Source organism: Trichoplax adhaerens, genomic scaffold (genome assembly GCF_000150275.1).
Source record: "Trichoplax adhaerens TRIADscaffold_3 genomic scaffold, whole genome shotgun sequence".
Lineage (NCBI taxonomy): Eukaryota > Metazoa > Placozoa > Uniplacotomia > Trichoplacea > Trichoplacidae > Trichoplax > Trichoplax adhaerens.
This window is the reverse complement of record NW_002060945.1, coordinates 1,117,032-1,132,675: the sequence shown is the minus strand read 5'-3', so window position 1 is coordinate 1,132,675 and position 15,644 is coordinate 1,117,032. Positions and strand designations below refer to the sequence as shown.

Genomic DNA, 15,644 nt, shown 5'->3' with positions numbered 1-15,644 from the left:
ATACAGTACAGTACTGTACAGTAACTGTACTTTCGAAAAGTCCATCGTTACTGAGTGAGTGAGACGACACGGACGGACAGCAGCAGTGATGAAGCACAGTACAGTACACTGAGTATAGTACAGTACTGTATCAAAGAAAACGGATCTCATTGTACAGTACTGTACACTGTACTGTACAGCCGCAGTCACAAGGTGCAACAGGACTTTTCACTCTACAGTACAGTATGCAGTTCTCGATGATTAATCGTACCGTCATGGACTACAGTCTACAGTACAGTACAGTAGAAGAAGTCTAGGCCATGCTACTCTATTGTACAATATAATACAGTACAGTACAGTGTACTGTGCAGGGTATAGTTCATAAATGATCTGTCCGTCTGTAGCACTGATGCGGCCAACACGACTTTTCGCAAGATTGAGTTGAGTGATGACCGGTGACCGCTAAAAGTCGTGGTGGTGGCCGTAGCAATGCTACAGTGTAGGGCACACCACCGTACCCATAGTCCCATATACTACTGTACAGTACACTAAAAGTAGGCAAAGCCGCTGACGAAAACGCTAGTTGGGACTTTTTCACTTCTCTACTCGACTGTGTTAGCTGCGCCGTGCCATCTTGGAAATTAAGAGCTAGTTCATGCTTGGTAGCCTTGGTTCTTCTTGAAATTCTCTTTTCTTCAATTATTAACTCAACAGGTATAATTCTTAAATTGAATTAAAATACATTTCATTCTTTAGTATAACGCTGTTACCCAATATTAATGTTGAAAATTTGCCCCTTAAAACTAGTAGCTTTCAACCAGGCATCGAAAGCTACTTGCCACACTGTGGCTAGACGTGTCAGTTAGACAAGAATGAATTTTTCTTCATTGAAGGAAAAAATTCTTACCTAGCCTATCGATTACTTTACACCGTACTAGTAATACTCTTGTCGAAATGAAATGCTTTCCTTGTATCGATGCAATTTATACAGTTGAGGAAGAAGCCAAAATTTTTTCTCATTTTGGCAGTTATCGCCGCTAATTCAAGTCGGCTGCTATAGGATAAAGGCCTCGCTACGGTGCTACAGAGTACACCTCGTCAAAATGACTCAGTCAAAAGGAGATCTTCCAATGGAAACGATCTCTACCTTGATTCTATACAGTAAAATGCTTCCAATACAGTCCATAGCCATACGATGTTGTAGCTTCTCCTACACATCAATCTTGAACGACTAATTTTACAGACTCAACGATACATTTCACAGTAGTAACTTTCACAAGCCAACTCAAACAAAAGTCATTATCTTTACAAACTGTTCTTAATCATTGCGTCTTACAGGTATAACATATCGACTGCGCCTTTAATCAAACTTATTCTCATTGTACTATCCAACTTGTAACATAATGTCTTTACCAACGAACTAATCCGATAAATTGCCCATATTATACTGCAATAGAATTAAAAAAGTCAACGTTGTATAAAAGATGTCGTATCGTACCAAATGGGTGTGCCAATCTCGTTACTTTGGCTATAAAAAATGAGCCAAATCATATACTATATATAGTACTATATCCCTGTAAGAAACGACTCAGTTATGAGTAGTAATAGCATCAAGCTAATGAACGATAGCAACTGAGAATGAATTTAAGCGCTGCATTTTAACCAAAAACGTCAGCTACGCTTTCTCATTTTGCGATAAGAATTGATTAATTATTAATTCATAACCACGTAAGCGTGTGACGTGAAATAAGGTAATTTATTCATCCAGTATAGAAGTAAGTGAAGTACTTTACACCACCCAACATGGAGTCTTCACCCCACTCGCCATCATTTGAAATGATATTTTTCTATTGTACAAACCACAAATTGGATCCTTTTTAAGCTAGAAATTACAAAGTCAAACTTTTACAACTGATCATTTTCAATTACACTGCTATTTTACGCTGTATACTTGGTAATCAGCATACAGTTTATTCCATTGTACATCAAACGAGTAAATTACACACTAATCGAAAGGCAATAATTTGCATAAGTTTAAAATTGTCGTTTTATTTCCATTCGAACTCGTAATCACTAGTCGTCACCATTTAAAAATCTTGTTTCTACCATCTTAAAAGAGTACAAATCCTGTTTTAGTTACAGTCATCATAATGAATATCAACCCCTACACCAAGATTGATTCGTAGTATATCTACAGTATCTACCTTGTGTACAGCGCTAAAACTTAATTGCTTTGCCTTTGTGGATGAACGCCCTAATCTCATTTCGCTTAAACTTACCACCAGTGTAGCTTTCTTATTATTATAAAACTAATGCTTATAATTTTAATTCTTGACGCTTTATATTTCTAGTTACCAGAAGAAATGGCTACGCGGTTACCTGCAGCAGTAATTGATAACGGCACAGGGTAAGAACAGAGTAGTTGGTACTATCAATTATAATTATACGTGAAACTTTTCGGAATTAGAATTCGTACTTTATCATCAATTTACTCCATTATTGAATAGATGATTAACTTGCAACCAAATGCTCCTTATCGGTAGTAATAAATGTAATGTACCGGCTGTTAGTACAATTTCCTGCTTAAACATGTAGTGATGACTGTGTAGGGTGAATCCGACAGTCTTTGTTTCAAAGCGGTAAAAATTTACGCAACTTCTTAATCCCTCAAAAACCTACCATAAATAGCCTTCACTGTAAAAGATTAGGCTATCCAGACTAAAATAGTTTGCCATAAATCAACTGCAAACTTAATGAATGTCAGTCATAATACTGTTGCTTCATGTTGATCATTGTACTCTGACGATTGAAATGACTTATGTATTACTTCAGTAAATACTGCAAACCGTACTGACAACATTGACTCGTTCTATCTGTGTATCAAATTCTAGGTATACTAAGCTAGGTTACGCTGGCAATCCTGAACCACAATATATCTTTCCTAGTTGTAAGTTATACAAAAAAATAAAAATGGAGCTCAACGTACTTTAATTTATGTTTCGATAATTTATGCTTTAAACGCTACCGAAATTAAAAAATTTGAAACTTCGATTATTGCTATCGTTTATATTGTTCCTCCATTAAGCATACTTAGAAATTTATTACTGATGACTTTAGAAAGTTTGACAAATATTTAAAGTCAACGGCAGATTTGAGGGATTACTAAAAATATTATTTTTGGTAGTAATCATTAGGATCTAGTGTTTAACGGCGAATATAGATCGCCCTTCTAGCTCTTAACATTTATGGTGTATTAGTTTGCAAGTTTGGACTAAACAGTAAAGTATCGGTAACTTGAAACTAAATTTTCTATCGTTTTAGGTATTGCAGTTAAAGAATCTGCTGGCGTTCGATCTAATATTGCTAGAGGAATCGATGATCTCGGTATAAATCTCATACGAAAGCATAGGATTGCTATAGTTCTACAGTATGATAAAATGCTAAAACATGCATGATTTGTAGTATGGACAAGGTTACTGGTACTATCAACTCTTTCTAATGTATTCCATGTTCACCTTGCAGATTTCTATATTGGAGATGACTGTTTCGAACAACCTGCATACGCCGCTAAGGTAATATTTTCAATATATCCAAGTATTAAATTCCCTAAGGTTGAATATTTATATATAACTATCGCCTTAACTTCAATCAAATAGTATCCTATTCGCCACGGTGTCGTAGAAGATTGGAATCTAATGGTAAGCTTTTTATGCCTAAAGAAGAGATACAAAAATAATGACTTCCTAAAGCTATAATCGGTTTGCATTTCTCCATTAGTCTTCGACCAATAAAAGTTAATTCTGACTTTTTAAATTACAGGAACGATTTTGGGAGCAGTGCATTTTCAAATATTTACGAGCGGAGCCGGAAGATCATTACTTTTTATTGGTACTAATCAATATAATTGTTACACTCTACTACCTATCAATGCTGATAAAATTATTACTTTCAAATTCTCACTTCCAGACGGAACCTCCTCTCAATACACCAGAAAATAGAGAATATACTGCAGGTACTGTATAGCCAACTGACTATTCCCGGCATATTGACCGCTGACTATTTAACTTACTGTATATGTATATTCATCGATACTATCAACCTACAATATCATTAATTTAATGTAATTTGATTAAAAAATATTGGAATTTAAAATAAGTGATTTTATTTAAAAATCTTAAAATTAGAAATCATGTTCGAATCATTCAATGTCCCCGGCTTATACATTGCTGTTCAGGTACGAAAAAGCAACATTTCAGCTCTTACTATTCAACTACATAAGATAATAAGAACATGATGAACTAAAACATAACATGATAGGAATTGCCGTCTGATACAATTGATGAAAGTTTTGTTTTCTGAACACTAATAACGATGTTAAACGATTTAACTATTCTGTATAATGGCAGTGATTGTTGAAAAGGTTTTAATAATTCAATATTGCATTATTATTTGAATAAGGCTGTACTTGCTCTAGCAGCATCATGGACGTCACGAGAGGTATCACAAAGAACTCTGACTGGCACAGTAATAGATTCTGGAGATGGTGTAACACATGTCATACCTGTGGTAAGGGATCTTGCTATCCTCAAAAGCCATTGTCAACTAAATTTTTGTTCGCGTAAACAGCTTTTACTTATTTTAATATCAGGCGGACGGATATGTTATTGGAAGTTGCATCAAGCATATACCGATTGCTGGTAGAGATATTACACATTTTATACAACAAATCTTAAGAGAACGAGAAGTCGGAATACCCCCAGAACAGTCTTTAGAAACTGCTAAACAAATCAAGGTATAAATTGCAAATAGATACCTACTTAGCTAGTATCGGGTTTGGCGATTGTATTTAATTTCGAAGCCTTTTGATAGTATGTAATTGTTTCATCCTCATTATAAAAAAATAGGAACGTTACAGCTATATATGTCCAGACATTGCTAAAGAGTTTGCAAAATATGAAAAAGAACCGGCAAAGTGGATTAAGAAATATGAGGGTATCAACAATATAAGTAAACGAGTAAGTAAACCTCATCGATCTATAATGTTTATAAATGTTTAATTTTTATGTTAACGTTTTAATCAATCGAACCGTTTGATATAGCCTTTTAACGTTGACGTCGGATACGAGCGCTTTCTTGGTCCAGAGATCTATTTTCATCCGGAGGTTAGTTTATATTGCAATCTTTCAATAACAATCATACATTTTACTACAATTACTGCATAACCGTTATTCGCTGTATTTAGTTTTGCAATGAAGATTTTCAAACGCCAATATCAGAAGTTGTAGATACAGTAATTCAAAATTGTCCCATTGATGTTCGTAGACCTTTATACAAGGTATGATATCATAATCACTACCTTATGGATATAGTATTATTCTATGAATCTGTAGAGATTCATTAAAATTCTCGCTCTTTTATCACTTTAGAATATTGTACTATCTGGTGGGTCGACTATGTTTAAGGATTTTGGTAAGCGTTTACAGCGCGATGTTAAAAGAACGGTAGATAGCCGCTTAAGAATTAGTGAACAGTTGAGTGGAGGCAAATTAAAGGTAACTTGAGTGTACGGTTCACAAGAGGACATATAAGCATATACTGCCAATGTACATACGCAGAATCATACATAGTATAGTTGTTACTCTTTAACTTAGTTTACGAGTAAAAAACACTCAACAACGCTAATGCTGAAACATTTCTTTTACCTTTATTTCTTTCCTTCCTCGGATTTAGCCTACATCAATTGATGTTCAAGTAGTATCACATTCTATGCAACGTTATGCCGTTTGGTTTGGTGGTAGTCTCTTAGCCGCTACGGTAAACTTTGATTCTTGTCAATACGGTAGAATTATTATCAATCGTACAATAATTGCATGTATTATTTATATCAACAATAGCCTGAATTTTACAGCGTTTGTCATACTAAAGCTGATTATATGGAGAATGGGCCCAGTATCTGCAGACACAATCCAGTTTTTGGTGTTATGTCATAATTTGAATACTTAAACTTGTAATATTTCATTTGAAAAATTCGTTTAGACAACACAAAGACAAAGTCACCCAATAATCCTGATTTAGGTTAATATCATACTTTTTATAGCATATTTACGTTATAGTCAAACTTGAGGTCTATACATCTTCTAAATTGTTGTCAATGCGAGTAACAGAAGCGATGCATTTCGTGAATATTGCTCTTGGAATAACACATATTAACGGCAAAAGTTACGATGCCATTGTAGGAATTTAATCTAATACTGTGATATTTTGTTACTTACGTAGCTTGATTTGATTTACCATTGGAATATGCATATAAATCTTTGAATATATGTTTATGATGTAATTCTGTGGTTAGCTACTTTTTTAAAATGGTGGCGGAGATTATATCATGAAAACATAATATGTAGATCAATTTTTCACCTTCGTAATTTTGAAAATTAAATTTTTACAACAATTGATTTCCATGAACGTTTGAATTATCTCTAAGGTATAAATGCAATTTTTAATCCTCGTATTTGGGCACTACTGTAGGTTTTTGATTCGAGATTTATTTGTTTAACTACTTCAGTTTAAGTACCTCATATGCCGTTAATGTTGAAAGTTAAATTTAATTTTGGAAGTACTGTACATAGTGCCAAACACCGTAGCCTTGTAACTTTAATAGCTGGTTCCCAAGCGTCTATAAACAATAAATCTATCAAAGTAGAACATGCCTGTAGAATAGTTATCGATAACAAGGATCATGATCGAAATTATACAGGTACCTTAACTAACCGGTAGTACTGTATAGGTTTAATCTCGAAGCACTATAGAAAATCCTGAGGATGTTCCCGCAAATTAAACCCCTTCAATTCAAACATTCAATCATTTATTATCTCAAATCGTAACCATAATTATAACTAAAATACCTATATAATACTGTTAACACGTTTAGACTTCGTTTGAATGCACGTGTATAATCTGCGCTTTATTTCTAATCTCGACGTCTTGTATATAGTATGTTTTCCTGGTATCTCCGGTACATTCCATTACGTATCCGTGTTATCAGTAATACACTAGTGCGTACGGTAGAGCCATAACACAATTATACAATTAAACATTTACATAACGTTACTACATGGCGAAATAATCGTGCATATGATATTTCGCTACTAATTATAACAATGTAGCACCCGGGTTACAATGCCTTTGAAGAGACTATGGTTACTACGTTTAAATTATTAGAAGCATGCCTTAACAGGTACAAGTTTTTCAGCTGACGTCAAGAAAATATTGCATTAAGTAGTGTTTATGTAATTGATTATTAAATAGCTTTAACATGACATAAATTAGATCAACAATGAACTAGTTCAATAGCACACTATAGTCTGAAATAAATGGGAAAAATTGAGGAGACCGGGTCATGCATGATTATTGCCATTAATAAAAAATCGATTAATCGTAAAAGTATTTAAAATTTATTAACATGTTACTCTCAGAAATAGATGAGAAAAGACTGAAGATAACAGGGTTATGAATAATTATTAAACTTGAAATTTCAATGGTGTTGGCATATTGTACGTGTAAATTAGGAGGAAATTCAGCTTGATTACTGCAGGAACTTCACCAAGCAAAGCATGATAACTAGCAATAACATATTACTAGCAACAGAAGAAACAGCACTACCACGCGTCACAAATCGTTGGCAATTAGGAACATTGGAGTTTGGACCCAAGCATAGAGCATGCTTCATAGCGTGAAATATGTAACTTTGTTCGACTACACCAGTTAATAAATGAGCGAATGGCCCTTGTGAATAAATACCAACATCAGCACCATCATGAGTTTCATAAATTATAGGGAAGATTGCCTGTTGCTCATGTAATCGAGCTTGAACATCAACTCCAGTCAGATTAGGGCGTAGTTCGCCATCTTTTATAGCCCCAGGGCCATTAGCATAGTTTATCGTTGTATATGGCTTGCCGTCAAGTGATGGCGCTCCATCAACAAGACCTAAAATAGGATTGCCCCTTTTCGGATAGCCGCTCATACTTAAGGTATGCCCATGGTCAGCTGTAACTACAATTAATGTCTCTTGTGGATTAGTCATGGCGACAGCTTTTTGAACAGCATCAGCCATAGCAATTGTATCAGTAATAGCGCCATAAGCTACTCCGGAATGGTGTGAATGATCAATACGACCACCTTCGACAAAAAGAAAGTATCCTTTGGGATTTCTTTGCAAAATTTGGATAGCTTTTTCAGTCATTTGAGCAATGGATGGCTCACCAGCTTTATCGGTAAGTCGATCAGCATCATATTTCATGTGGCTAGGATCGAATAAGCCTAAAAGATGATCGGTTTTGTTAGGGTCAATAGCGTTGAATGCGGTCAAGTTCCAAACATAAGCCGAATTGGATAATTTCTTATTCTTCCATTCTTGTATTAAATCTTTTCCATCGAATCGACACCCTTTGAATGTAGTATATTCAGGATCGGTAGTGTTAATAGAGTGGAAATTACACCTTCCACCACCCATAACCACTTCAAAACCATCGCCAATATTATACGCATCAAGTAATTGCGTCGCAATATCCTTACAGCCCAGACCAGCTTGACTTGAAGGAATCTAGAAAAAGTTTGAAAAAAATTATAATGACAACATGTTAAATATAAGAAAATCGCAATGTGTGTACGTTAAATATCCTTATATGCAGATCGGTATTTTATTCATTTTTATATCAAGATTAAATATTCCTACTGTATATAAGTATACAAGTGTAAGTATCAAGAGAAAAAGAACACCATGAGCTGTAAAGTCTTTTCATTAATCCGACCTACAGTATGGTAAACAGTGGTTAGCGATAATTGGAGATATACCATAAACTTACGTTGGCTTCCCAATTACGACTAGCGCAATGTGAATAAGCAGCACCAGGTGTTGCATGAGTTACTCGAGCAGTGGTAATAATTCCAGTCGACATACCGAGCTCTTCAGCTATAGCAACTAACGAATTGACATGATTATTTTTTTCCGATGCGCATTGGCCTTTAATACCATTCTGATTTAAGCCAAGAACACCATCATTTGTTTTAACACCACTTAAAAACGCTGTAGCAGTAGCAGCTGAGTCAGGTACCTATTAAAAATTACAAAAATTAAAGCATTATGATGCAAGAAAACAATTTAGTACAGTTACAAGTCATGCCATATATACTGAAACTTCAGACAGAACCCATTCTGGAGTAGTAAGTTCGATAGACTGTAGAAATTAGCGATCCAAATCAGAATTATTTTCAAAAATGATAGGGCAAATGGCAAATACTGTCTCCGATACAGCAATATTTCCTTTAATTAGTAAATCATTCAAAGTGATTTAAGCCGTCAAAGCCGTAATATAACGTATTCGTTATAGATATAATTCAATATTATACTAATTAGGATCATAATATCGTTCAACAAGTCATTTTTTAGTAATTGAAATGCCTTATTTTACAGAAGAGCTCTAATTATAAGGATTCCTTACATGCGATCTGTGCACACAACACACGAAATTGTTATGTGATGCTGCCGCATTTAAAGTATGTAATAAGATATAAACGCCTCTTTTGTTGTATAAAACATTTGAAATAGAGTAATTAGGTTAGAATTTACTGTTTACATGCAGAAATTATTCAAAAATCTGTGTAGTATTATAAAATACCAGCCTACAGCAATCGCTTACGCAAATTTGCGTAAAAAATAGTGCAATTTATGGAGTTACGTTTACGCAACTTTTCACTTCGTATAGCATGATTTCAAGTTACATCGACACACAAAGTACAAGAATAACTATTTTCTATCACAATATATCTCGATATATAGGAGTATAGACTAATTAGCCCAATATATATCTGGGATATAAAAAGGTAGCTTGCACCAGCCTTAAGCAAATTTGAATAGAAGTAATTAGGATCGAGTTTACGCTATCTATTCAAGGATATTTCAATCCTCTGGGAAAAGTATGAAATGACAATTTCATCTAATTTCAAAATTTGGAGCCATAATACATAAAACGGATTTGCTATCAAGACTTTAATCTAAGAAGGATCTCATACTAGCTATTGAAGAAATCAAAAGTAGAATTCTCCAAAATATCGCAATAATACACCTGTAACTGTTCATACTCTTTATATATCCTCCAGCAATGGCTATCATGAAGAGAAATGTGAAGAGTAACTTTTTACAAAGAATTTATCACAGTCTACGAGATGATAACCAGAGATATTGTCTCATAAAAGCGTAAGAATAGAGTTGCATACCGGCACTGAATTTGACTATTAATAAATTAGACGTTGATTTACTAAAAGTTATAATTTATTAATTAGATAGCGTCTGTAAGAAGAACAACGACTATCGTTACAGCAACACCTGGCATAAAATACTTTTCTGTAGAATAATTATTATAATTAAAATTTTGAGCAACTATTTAAAGCGATCAAAAGAAAACTACCGATACCCAAAATTACTCATTTTAAACGTTATTTTCTTCTAATATTCCTATTGTGTTAACGTCTGCTATTAAAATAACGGCTAGTAAAAAATTTTTAATATCGCTCATTCAAAATGCATCAAAAGTATCAAGGAATGAGCACAATGATCGCTACTGCTAGCATCCAGTTATAAATTCTTTCCAATAAGAGCAAAGTCATTAATTATACGACTACGCCTTTTATATTTTCACAAATTAAATCCAAGGTATGTAGCCATATTCTTGAGAATAATGATGGGAACAACAACTATTCAAGTGTTCAACAACTTCATTACTCCTTTTTTATCTATCAACCGTATTAGCACCTACTAGCTAAATTTTAATTCACTTATTGTGCCCATAATCCGGCTACTTCACCTATCCTAGTATTAGACAGATATCATCTGCCTATACCATGTTATCTCAGTAAAAAGTATACGTGTAAACCTTAGACATCATGACGTTAGCACATTTCATGTTATCATGCTTTGGTAAGTAATGTAGTAGATGTTATATAAAATAGTAGATGGAAGCACATTCTCGCATACACTTTCTTGATTTAAGCTATAATAAAGAACTACACGTAGCGAATATCTTAGCCGATCATTTTCTCTTCTACTACTCTCTGCCCAATCTATCACATCGCCAAAGTCGGAGTGGTAGCTATTGTAAATAATGGCCACACCGTCAAAAAAGTCCTCGTAACAAATGTAAAACTTTATTGTGCTAAATAAGTAAATCGATTACTGTAATCTCAATAAATAGCTCATCACTAAACAAGATACTTTATTCGAGAAGAAATGTTACTCATGCTAGCACTGTCTAGAAGATATCACCTGAAATTGAATTTATCCAACTGCATTTTTAACTGATCCACCACCTCGACTTCAAGTCAATGAAATGAGAAACGATTGCCATTTTTTTTCTTAATTAATTATCTAACTCTAACCCTAACCTTGACGTAATCGTAACGCGTGCAAGCTTGTGTAAATTGTGTAAATTAGGACATTACTCCCATAGTTAAGGCATTCTATGTTAGTGATTCATTAGAATAAGAATAATACATGAATTGTTCCAAAAAACAATCAATAGTTAAGATATGATCCTCCGCTTTAACCTATCGTCTGATGATAATGTAGTACACACATGTTTACAAGAAAGGTTAGGCAGACTAACAAAGCAAAGGTCTCTCCTTCATCCAATTATTCATGGAAGGAGTAACTATGATTGCGAGTAAGCCCTCATATCAGCAATTGCTGTTGTCATTTTTATATAACGTATGGATGAAAAATCCGATCTAAAGGTGTAGTAAAATGACATGGCGTAGGGAATGATAGATCTATCTTAGTCTTGCTCAAAGATGGTGTACGATAAGGGATATGAAAGAAGATATATGTCAATTTGGGCGTGAAAGAGTAAAATTCTAATCAGCTGATTAGGGTAGTATGGAATTCAAATTATGCTTTATTGAACAAATACAGGTGGTAAACGATTATAACAATGTTCGCTAATGGCCGATTTGATTCGCAAAACTGTTATCGACTGTCAATTAACTAACTTAACGATAGTTGTAGCTGCATAACAGGATTATCTTGAGCATCACTAGGATTGTTAATTGTTTTTAAATACGATTACCAATAGACTCTACCCTTCTTTCTTCGACCCAGATTCTAATATAAATTCTATTTCTCAATAGAGGTCAAGAAAGAATCGTAATCTAATCAAATCTAACATCAATGCATTCGATTGTTATGCAATAGAAACGATTACTTTCCGCTATTAAGCCATTACCAATGTCATCTTAATAATCGTCATCATTTATATTCCCCTTGAAATCACAGCTAGCCTAATGGGAAATCACCAGCTACTTGAAATATTAACTCCATAACTGATTTCTCTACCACCCCTTGTGTTGGTAGAAAAACTGCTACTATTTAGATAGACATTATTTATTCCCGTTCTATGATCGAGTTTTAAATTCGTTACTTTTTCTACTCAATGCTATAGTATTCAATAAGTACCAAATATCAATGCTAGTAGCAAAGTTATTGATAGAATTATTGGTAGAAATACAACTTCCCTTTTAACTTGTTTACTCAATTCTATTTGGGCTAATACAATTTAAAAAAATTACCTGAAAATCCACGCTATAAGTTTTAGATAAACCAACATTAGGAAAGAGTTGCCAACTTAAATTGTTTTCTTCGCCTGTCTGGCCTCTCTTTTGGCCTTGAAATATACGCGCACATACCTCAGTTGGAATACTCATTCCATCTCCAATGAATAAAATGGCATTCTTGCCAGTTTTTTCAATATTTTTGGCATTGAGTTTTTGCTTCAGGACATTCTCGCCATCTTTGTACCACTGGCTATTAATCTGTGGCGAGGTAACTAGTTATGGTAGGCATAGAGAAATACAACTTTCGTTAGTCTATCGCTGGTGCTATCACCTACATAATGAAAATTATTTTATGTGCTATACGAAAGCAAACTTGATACATGATAGCGAACATTAGGAAAGAAAGAAAGAAAAAAGGAATTTCTATCATAGTGCAGAAGAGTATTTCTGTCAACAATTCATGATTAAAAGCTTTAAAGAAAATGCTGCGGTACTAAGTGCGATAATAGAGAAGAAGAAGGGAGAATAATTACTGCGTGTACTTCATGAAAGCCTTTCCATGCCCATTAAAAAGTAAACGCTGGCAAATGTTGACTAGAAAACCTTGACCGGTAGGAATGTAATTGACTCATTTTAAGAGAAAAACAAATTAGAATACCTTACTGTGTATAGAACTTTTATCATCATTTCACTTAGAAATGTATCTTAAATATATTTAGTTATAATATCCTGCTATAGGAATAGAATTAACAAAAATAACTATTCGGCCGATCTCCTATTAAATTCAATGCTTGAAAAGGGATGTAGCTTTGGAAAGTTATTTCTTGCAATGAAAAAAATAGAATTATATGCCATTCCAGGCGTATACTAGTCTTGACCCCATTCCATGCATTAAATCATAATTGATAGCAAGTTTAAATCCCTACTATTCCATCTCTATCTCATACTATGGCTTTCATCGTATCACTATAGCCTAAACAGTTAACGTAGGTATAGCATTAATAGATTAGTAAATGTTGCATTTATCTAAAAAGGATTAAAAAATGTCATTGACTGGTAGAATAGTCAAGATGAATGATTCGTGGGTTGGGAATAAGGTGATATTGCTAAGAAAAAGAGCTTACGCTGTGACGAAACCCAAGAAAGGGATGCTAAAATGAGGAGGAAATGAGCCATCGACATTGTTGACATGACCATAATTCGGCAAGCATAAATTGGAGATGGAGAGACTGACGATTTGCTACTATCTTCCAACTATTTATACAACTTTTTCTTAGTATTATTCTTCAAGCTTAACTCTTACTGTTGTCATGATAATTAGAATTTGTTATGGATATCGCAATAAGAAAAACAGCACGACATCGTGCGAGTACAGTATAACTTATATTGTTGTCGAACTAACATAGTCGCATGATGCAGCCGCTGGTCACAATTCTTTATTGACAATGAACTTGTAATGTATTTGATTTGAATTTGTGGTGGGTAATTACTAATTACTCCTCTATTCCGAAGTCATTGTTCCCTTGGTTGTATGAACTTGATTAATTAATCGACATTTAATTAATATTCACTGTTATATAGCTGTTGTTGACAAGATTGAATTAATGCCACCCTAAAGTACTAATTAGCAGATATTCATTACCCCTTCAGGCTGTCAACTCCAAAATTACCCTAAATTAAATACACTAAACGGATTCATCGATCATTCTATTCACGACCGTTATCCAATTCAAAGATGATAATTGTACTTATCAGACATGATCAATAATTTAATAGCAATCAATTGAAATCATGTTCCCCTTTTTTCAGTCCCCTTATTTAATCGTTGAGGAATAATCATGGCGAAAGAAACTTCTTGTATTACTTTTAATCCATGATTGATCCATAGAGCAAATAGCTTCAAGTAGAGGTATCGTTATAGTTAATTATCACTCAGTTTAAGATTGAAAATGATTGATTATATGACCATACAACGGTTAAAAGGAGTTAAAAAAAAATCAATATCATAGACAATTGCCTCCTTTTAACTCTTTTGTAATCGTTAATAGTCTTTAACAACATCGTCTAAATCGTCTATGATCAAACTAGTGATCATGACCGCAACTCCTAGAGTAGATATGATATAAAATTGAATTAGACACAATGGATTAGAATATCATAAGAGTTACGGTAATGATGGCAATAACAATAACAGCCTAAGATATATAGTCTAGACTATAGCGCATAACAAGAAACATTCTATTAAGTACACGAAAAAAGAAGAGTTTTAATAAATCGTCAATCTTTCTTGTTCCCCCTCCATTCCTCTATCTACTGTACATCGACCTATCAAGAATCTTAACATTAATATAAAACGAAACCATTTCCAACTAGTCCAACGTTGTAATGTAGCTATGCTGAAGATGGATCGATTAATAATGTAAACATCGCATAAATAACCTAAAACGATGTCTTCAATAGCGAGAAAACAATTGCATTCCTTCAGCTGTAACAAAACATGGAAAGCGACTGAATTAATCCTTTTCTACATTATAATAAATATAGGTGTTATTACACCACTACAGGATAGTTTATAAATAATAACGGTATACTTTAAAGGTGCCCAATGGATACATTGCAAGCTTAGAATGGTTGGCTAGCTAGAAATAGCGCACAAGACAACACAGCTGATAAAAATGTAAAGCGAAATTATCGTGTACAGATTTTAATCGCGATAAGGCCGCTAGTGAAACTTGGAATTAGAATATTGCCAAATGATCGATTTCCAGATTAATGATACAGCTCATGATAAGCTAGTGAGAGAAAAAGATGATCGTTAACAGATAGATTACGATAATGACTTTTATCCTATTGTGTCTCTTAAAAAAGGAAAAGGAATATAGTAAACGCTAAAACAATAAGTCAAGTTCGTAAACATGTCTGCAGTAGAAAATTTCCATCTCAAAGGTTCATTTTAGGCCTTTACCTGATTTCATAGCTTGTCTACAAAAATAGAAATGATTAAGAATTCAATACCCGCAAAAGTGATGGATAAACAGGCAGAAAAATAAAACTGTCTACTA

At 33.9% G+C, this 15,644-nt stretch overlaps 2 protein-coding genes across 2 annotated transcripts; one reads left to right on the top strand and one right to left on the bottom strand.

The window, feature by feature from the left end:
- Window positions 1–2,342: 2,342 nt before the first annotated feature.
- On the top strand, window positions 2,343–5,969 carry TRIADDRAFT_22766 (uncharacterized protein; the record flags this gene model as incomplete). Its single annotated transcript, XM_002110788.1, has 16 exons — window positions 2,343–2,386; window positions 2,871–2,926; window positions 3,301–3,363; window positions 3,502–3,551; window positions 3,636–3,677; window positions 3,799–3,867; window positions 3,946–3,991; window positions 4,164–4,213; window positions 4,438–4,545; window positions 4,628–4,771; window positions 4,884–4,994; window positions 5,079–5,141; window positions 5,222–5,314; window positions 5,406–5,531; window positions 5,710–5,793; window positions 5,874–5,969. The coding sequence occupies 16 exons, from the start codon at window positions 2,343–2,345 to the stop codon at window positions 5,967–5,969; spliced, it is 1,245 nt and encodes a 414-aa protein (XP_002110824.1).
- A 1,592-nt stretch (window positions 5,970–7,561) lies between these two features.
- TRIADDRAFT_54135 (uncharacterized protein) lies at window positions 7,562–13,764 on the bottom strand (the record flags this gene model as incomplete). The annotated part of the gene is made up of 4 exons (XM_002110255.1): window positions 7,562–8,581; window positions 8,844–9,092; window positions 12,598–12,854; window positions 13,707–13,764. 4 exons carry the CDS (start codon window positions 13,762–13,764, stop codon window positions 7,562–7,564), a joined length of 1,584 nt encoding a protein of 527 aa, XP_002110291.1.
- Window positions 13,765–15,644: the final 1,880 nt, after the last annotated feature.